The sequence below is a fragment of the Hipposideros armiger genome, unplaced genomic scaffold (genome assembly GCF_001890085.2).
Source record: "Hipposideros armiger isolate ML-2016 unplaced genomic scaffold, ASM189008v1 scaffold_159, whole genome shotgun sequence".
Lineage (NCBI taxonomy): Eukaryota > Metazoa > Chordata > Mammalia > Chiroptera > Hipposideridae > Hipposideros > Hipposideros armiger.
In genome coordinates, this window is record NW_017731509.1 from 1,430,196 (window position 1) to 1,437,417 (window position 7,222).

Genomic DNA, 7,222 nt, shown 5'->3' on the forward strand with positions numbered 1-7,222 from the left:
ATAGTTGGAAGGCAGGCAATGGGACGGGAAGAGCTGAAGTAGGTGAAGCAGGACAGAGAGAAGCAGAAATCAGTCAGAGGAGGGAGAGAGACTGAAGGGAGTTGGTAAAAGACGGAAGCATATATGGGAAAGGGGCCACCCGTAATAGCTGTTTATCCCTAGCCCAGGGGGTTTGCTTTGTGGGTTTTTCATGCCTCTGGTTGAACATAAAGGATCAAATGCAGGGGTGATTCCAGCTTTGTGGAGCCTGAAGCTTATAATATTAAGAGGGATCCTCTTGAAGAAAAAGAAAACATACAAAATTGCGATGACAGAATTAGGTACGGGGTTTCGGAAAGGCTCTGAAGCTTGTGCTTCAGTAACAGGCTCATATAAACCCACCCCTCATCAAATGAGTTCTCATGTGTAAATGGTAACTCGCCGTGAAAAGGCTACAGGACTTAAACTGTTATTTCTCCCGGGGTTTTCTCTCTACATTTCTTCTTTTTTAATTAAGAAAAGAAAATTAAAGAAAAGACCCAGTTATTGGCAGAAGAGGGAATCCTGTGTGCATAAAGAGGTAGGAATCTAGCTGCCTCGATCGCTTAATGAGACTGCACCCTGATTTCCGCTCCCACTGAGGCTGGGAAGGGACAGGAAGCAGCAGCTCCATAAGTCACTATCCCCCTGCAGGGTCACTACTACAGCCCTCCTGGCCTGAACTGGGGACCCCAGCGCAGTGCGAGCTTCCGAAGCACCAAAGCTGCCTCCCGCATCCATTACCTGGCACTGCCAACCGGTCTCCCCATCAGCACACGTGCACCCTCCAAGGCCTCACCTCACACCCCTGGGGAGCAGGAGGTGGTGCGGGCCGAGCGCGACCTGCTTACCTGGGCAGCAGCGGTGGCCATGCTGCCAGGGAGCACGGACGTGATCCCATCCGTGCCCAGCACCACGGTGCTCTGGCTCATATTCACCCAGCCCACCGACGGGGTACTGTTCCGTTCCAGGGTGCCCTTGCCCACACTCACGTTCACATCCCCTTCTGGGCCGCGCAGGGCCGGGATCTTACAATGCAGCGCGTTGCCGGGCGCGGTGCCCCCAGGAGGGGCGGCCTGAGCGCTGTGAGTCTCGCTCAAGTCCCGCAGAGCCGCCGAGACCACCGGCGCCCTCGGGCTACTGAGTTTGCAAGCCCCCACTCCCGGCCGCGCGGCCTCACAGGCTCTCGCATCTGGGGACTGGAAAGTTTGGGCGCCGGTGGAAGCGGACCTGGGCACATGCAGCTGCGGTGCGGCGGCGGCCGCGGGAAGCTCCTGGTCTGGGCTCGTCCTGGGCGCACACCGGCCATCGTGGTGGCCTGGTGCCACCGCCACATCCAGACTGTTGGCTGGTTGTTTATTCATTTCCTTGGGAGCACCGCAGTCCTGTAAATACAACGTGAAGTTCGTGCAAAAAAAAAAAAAACCAAGGCAGCCTTAAAAAATACCTGTATCTACGTATAGAGACATTCACAACTCAGGTCCAGACACAATCTCTAGGGAACGAATTGAAATCTGGATTTCTTTTCCTTCTCCAAGAAAAACTGCAATCAGTATTTTTTAATTTGTCCGTCTTGTCAATAACCAGATGACATAAAGAAGCTAATATTCTCCTCCCTGATAGAGAAGAACTATGAAAAGAGGCAGAGAGGTTTTTTTGGGTTTGTTTTTTTTTTGGAGTGGGGGGAGCGTGGAAAGAGCCCTCCAGCCATGAGCTCCTCGCCCTCCTTGGATTTCACATCACGGCTGAAGGATGCTCATGTCCCCATCACCACTGTAGAAAGATTCTTTAATTTTCCGCCCCATTTCCTTTGTCATTCAATAATGCACATTGCCTTCCCCCCCCCCATAAGCGATAGACAAGCTGCGGCCACAAAGCTGATGCCCTGGCACTTGTGAGCATTTCAGGCGAAATCGGTCGTGTGAATCCCAGTGCTCCAAAACCCATCCCCGCCCGCCAGGTAGCAAAGGCAGGGAAAAGGATTGTGATCAAAACAACAATAACAACCCAACAACAATAATAAACCTGACTTAAAGCACAAGACAGGAACCAGATTTGTTATCAACCTGCATTCGCTTCCAGGTTCCCAGATATGCCAAAGGACGTGCAAAGTTTTTTGCCCCACCCCCAACCTGGAATAACTATTCACAGTAGTCTGATATCCTTCATGCCCCTACACTTGTTTGGGGACCAAAACTCACGACTGGTTTTCATTTGCTTTCCCCCAACTGAGGTTCAAATGAAAAGAACCGTCAGCACTGGTTTTTCCCTCGGCTGTCTTCCCTCGTGTTCTCGTTCAGGGCTTCCTAAATATTAGTACCAATAATTACTATTATACAGTGAGAATAATCTTATTACTTTCACCTCAACTGCACTCCTCTCGTCGAACTTTCTTTCTCACCAACGCATAGATCAGAACTCCTTAATTTGTACCAATCTAAGTACCTCGAGTCCAGCAAGCATTCTTATTTCAATAACCTCTAGGACCCAGAGCGACTCGCTTCAGTACTAGCATCTGATTTCAGCACCGAGGACAGTGCCTGGAATCCAGCGCGGGCAGGAGACGCAACCAACCTCTCAGCTCCACAGCCTCGGAAACCTAGTTCAGACCTCAGGTGATGCTCACAAGTACAGATACCACGGCTGCGACAACTGTCCTCCCTCCCTCTTCCAAAATATACAGACATTTCCAAAAGAAGTATTCAAAACGAATCTGCCCCTCCTCCCCACTTCCCCCCGGGCAGCCCCCTCTCCTCTTAAAAGAACAAAAGCAAGCACTCACCATGTCTGACACCGGCGACACACAGATTGAATGGGTAGAGACTGAAACCAGCTATTGACAAGACTGGGTTTGACTCCGGCAAGAGAGGCGCTTTCTATATCTCCTCGGGAAAGGCCAGGTTTGCGTCAGTGCAAAGCAAGGTGCCCTTCGTTTGACATTTTCTTGATAATACAAGTTTGATAAATCATTACTCCCTTGGATTCGAGTTTTAAAGGGACAACAACGAAGAGTACGCTGGCCAGTTGTCACTCGGGCAGGAGGGGGCTGCGTGTTCGGCGTGACTCATGTGGGTCTGATTACTAAACCGAAGCCGGCGGGAGGAGATGACAGAAGTTTGCCTCCCCCAAATTAAGTGAAACATGGGAGGGACACGTCCCACTGCACCCAAGGCGAGGCGCAGTCTCCAGCAGAGCGGATTGGGCTGCCGAGGTAGGTGCGGGGGACGGAGTTAAAGCACTGTCGTATTTCAGTCTTTCTCTTCTACTATAGTAGATCCCGTAGCTGCCTCTCCAAATCTGCAAGCAGCAGATTCCACAATATTACTCCGAAAACGACAGAGGGTCTGCATGCAGCGCCACAGCTCTGCAGTGGCTGGTGTACATGGGTCCTTTTATAGGGTGTACCCACCTGCGCGTATTGGGACTTGAGATTCTCATAGTCTTACCCTCCCAGACAACTAGGGTTTAGAGGGGTCCTGGGTTTTCGCTTAAAAATGGAGGTTGAGCATTTGTACTCCAATTTTACCCCTATTAACACAATTAAGAGAAATTCCTGAGTGAAGTTATGACTGTTCTCATTGTATTTGTTAAGCTCCTCTGAAAATATTTTAGAGAAAGAAACAGGAAACTATCTCCAACACTGACCTGGTTCTTAGGTCACTTTCAAAGTCAGAGGAGACCCATTCTTTCTTCTTAGCCCTCACAATAAAAATCCACCACAGCCAGGCCTGACTGGAACGCGCAAGGCCTTAGAGACCCTCCAGGTCACGACCCCCATCACCCAGGAGGCAGGGCTGGCTATCTTGGAAGCCACAGGAGGACATTCTGGGGAGTGGCCGTGGCAATGAAAAGATGGACTTTACCTCTGATACAAAGCAATGACTATAATCAAAAGAAAAACACCTTTACGAAGGTGTAATTTGGAGACTAGAAGGCCATTCGTAGGTAAACCGCTTTCCTTTCCTCCTTCTTGATCGGCTTGGTTCGGATAATCCCTGGCCTTGGGGATGGGGAGTTAGGGGAGGCACTTTGTCCCTTCCCTGCTGCCCGCAGCCCCGGCCCACAGCCTCGGGGTCGGCGCCGTTGCGCTGGGCTGGGCCGTCCCCACGCAGTGGGAGAATAATGCTGCGGGGCTGCAGGCGGAGGCTGTGGTGGCAGATTGCAGTGAGTGCCCGGGGCACTGCAGTGGCCCCTCGCGCCGCCTTCCGAGCTGTTCGCGAACGCTCGGACGCCTCGGCTCACTGACTTGCTCTCCTGGCCGCTCCAAACGCAGACAGCTGGGGACCCACAGTCCGCACAATTATGGAAGGAGGCTGGGTTCCCTGAAGAGACCTTCTTTGAGAGCTAGCTGCCTTGCGGGTTTCAGGCCGCGTTTCATTGTAGTTTTGAGTTAACACTTATTAAGCTCTTAATATTGAACCACTGTGCCAGGGTTTTCCATGAACCATCCCATTTAGTCTTGACAACAGCCTTTGGGAAACGCCCAGTTTCAAAGCTAGGGAAACTGAGGCTCAGAAAGTCTCCTTCGAACATGGAAAATCTCCCAACCCCTCCCACAGGGCAGCTGCGGAAAGCGTGGAGTGGTGCATCGAACTCTCGGGAGGCGCCCTCAGAGAGAGACCCCGAGGGTCCGGCAGGGGTGGGACTGTGGTGGGCTCCGGTCGGGCCAGGAGAGCAGGCGGGGCCGAGAATCCCACGGGGCGTGTGTTTAGACCTTGGTGGGCGCTAGGAAACACCCTGGACTCTGGGAGCCACCGGGACAATCGAAGGGGTGCTGTCCGGCGCTTCTTTCGAAGCCGACCCCAGTTTCCCCTAAGCCAAACCAGGATGCGAGAACTGTACGAGGCAGGCCCGGCAGCTCCCCAACTTCTGCGCCACGAGGCGCACCCCTAGGTCCGGGAAGGCCTCCCTCCGCAGGCCCTGGGCCGACTTCCACTAGGGAGAGTCACGACTACGAGTCTCTAGCCAGTTTCCTCAGTTTGCATTTGAGCCGCCCCCTCAAAGTGCTGCATGTGAGTGGCGCGTCCACCCGGCTCATCGACGTTCAGTCTGGGGCACGCTGACACCCAAGGCTGCGGGGGGAGCGGGGAGAGCGCCCCCAGCTGCGCCCTGGTTACGAGTGATGCCCCGCGCCTCCGCTCAGCCCTCAAGCCTGACGTTACGCCTTCGGACACCCCCCCCCGCACCGCCCCCCCGTCCCAGCCAAGTGCGCAGCACTTGGGTTCTTGCGTGGGATCTGCCACGTGTCAGGCCCGTCAGAGGTGGTTGACGTGCAAAGAAGGCTGCGGGGGTGGGGACGGGGCGGGGGAGGGGCGTTTGCATAGGCATTGCTTTGGCTCCCTACCTTACCCCCCCTTCCCCTCACGCAAACACACTTCCAGCCGCAAGATTCTATAAAGGAGGGGCCGTGGAGACAGCGGAAGGAGGGTCTAGAGCGGGGAGGCCTCGAATGGTCGCTCTGAAGCCAACGCGGGGGCAGGGGGATGGTCGCCAGCCCCGCAGCGGGGCTGGGTGCGAGGGCCGGAGAGAGCGTGCCGGCCAGGGGGCCAGGGGGCAGCTCGTCGTGCGTATGGTTGTGTGTCAGGGTTCAGAAAGCGCCAAGGATGGAGCCGCAATATTAAAGAAAAGAATTAGAATAAAAGGCTCAAGTCCTCGGGACACAGCCTCCTCCCCCGCCCTCCAGGGCCGCCTGTTTGGAGTGATAATCCCGCTGCCGCCGTTGCCGCCGTTCCAAGGAGGCCATAAATACGCATCCGTCACCGTGCAGCCATTCGGTCAGAATTAGCCAGTCACTATGGCCTTAATTACTTTGTCAAAGATGAAAAATAGTAATTGATTTTGCCCTCGATCATTCCCCTCCTTTGAAGATAAGCAAATAAGTAGCTATTTTTGAAAACCCGTGTCCACCACGTAGTATAGGGCGGGGGGATAGTCTACCGAAAAACAAGTCATAGGTGGCAGCGCTGACACCAGTGACTGTGCCCAGACAGGGGGACGAACTGTAGCGCGGGAAGGAGACAGAAGTGGGCCTGGAGGGCAACCTGGCGCGTTCAAGACGCTGCCCTCCTGCTCATTAGGAAGGGAGAAGGGAGCGAGAGGAAAAGGTGTTTCAGCAGCGCCCGCTCTGGTGTGAGTCGGACGCTTGCTTCCTCCCCTGCTCAGGGCAGCAGGCGAGAGAGAGCAGCCGGGCCAGTTTGACAGAAAGACTAAGAAACTTGCCTAAGGTCAGCGGGCAGAGCCAGGATTTGAGGCCAGGTCTGTGTGGACTTTGGTCCACGTCACACACGGGACACAATGTGAGCGCCTGTGTGGAGGCTCAGGCGATTTTTGAGATGGGAGGCGTAAAACACCTAAAACTTCTACAGTTCATGGGTGTGAGGGCTCAGTGTGGGTCTTGGGCGACGTTGCCAAGATAGTGAAGAAGCCACGCAGGATTTTTGTCCCACTTGCCTACTGCTGCCCAGTTCCACTGCAGTGTTGTTCTGTGCTAAGAATGTGGGCTCTGCAGACAGGCTAAGCTATCCCCTAGTTCTGTGACCTTGGGGGAAATTCTCGATCTGCAAAATAAGGATAATATGAACCTACTGCAAGGGTTGTTTGCAGATTAAATGAGAGTCTGCATGTGAAGTGCCTAGACTGAGGATGCTGCCTGCTATGGCCCATAAGCGACTGTTATTATTCAGTTTGGGAGAATCATCTTTTTGAAGTCCCTCAGATTTAGCTAATAAAACAGCTCTTTCTTCCTGGTCCAGAAGGTTTAATATGGGTAAACATGCACAGAATAGAAAGCTTTACAAAGTAGATACTCATTATGCAACATTTCCCCTCCTGATTCAGTGGTTTGGGCGCGCAATAATCAAGTATCATCATTAAAAAAAAAATTGGGAGCATCCTGAAAAAGTGCTCAAACACATCCTGAAAAAGCTGCTATGCATGTGTTTTGAGGCACTTTTTGTGTAGATGAAGGTAAATCTCAACATACGCAACAGAAGCTTAGAACTTTGTCATCAGCTGCATTGTCTAGTTCTCATCTGGACGGTGGTGTCAGGGAGACACAAACTAATCAAGGCAAGCTTCCCTCACCATAGCATTCCAGTAGAGTTCAGACTTGGAAATTGGTGGTTCAGCTAAGTAACCAGTCTGTGTGCAAAATGTAGGTCCAACATTCTGAGACTCAGACAGGCAGGACGCTTGTTTCTGAGTC

At 53.0% G+C, this 7,222-nt stretch overlaps 1 protein-coding gene across 1 annotated transcript in view; it reads right to left on the reverse strand.

Annotated features, from left to right (window-relative positions):
• Positions 1–3,171, reverse strand: part of SLC6A5 (solute carrier family 6 member 5) — a 58,018-nt gene extending 54,847 nt beyond the window's left edge. The window contains exons 1-2 of the mRNA XM_019651355.1: positions 2,801–3,171; positions 870–1,403 (exon numbers count right to left, since the gene is read on the reverse strand). Of these exons, the coding sequence (XP_019506900.1) occupies positions 870–1,403; positions 2,801–2,803 (537 nt within the window). The 5' untranslated portion in view covers positions 2,804–3,171. The remainder of the gene's footprint in view (positions 1–869; positions 1,404–2,800) is intronic.
• Between the last annotated feature and the right edge of the window lie 4,051 nt (positions 3,172–7,222).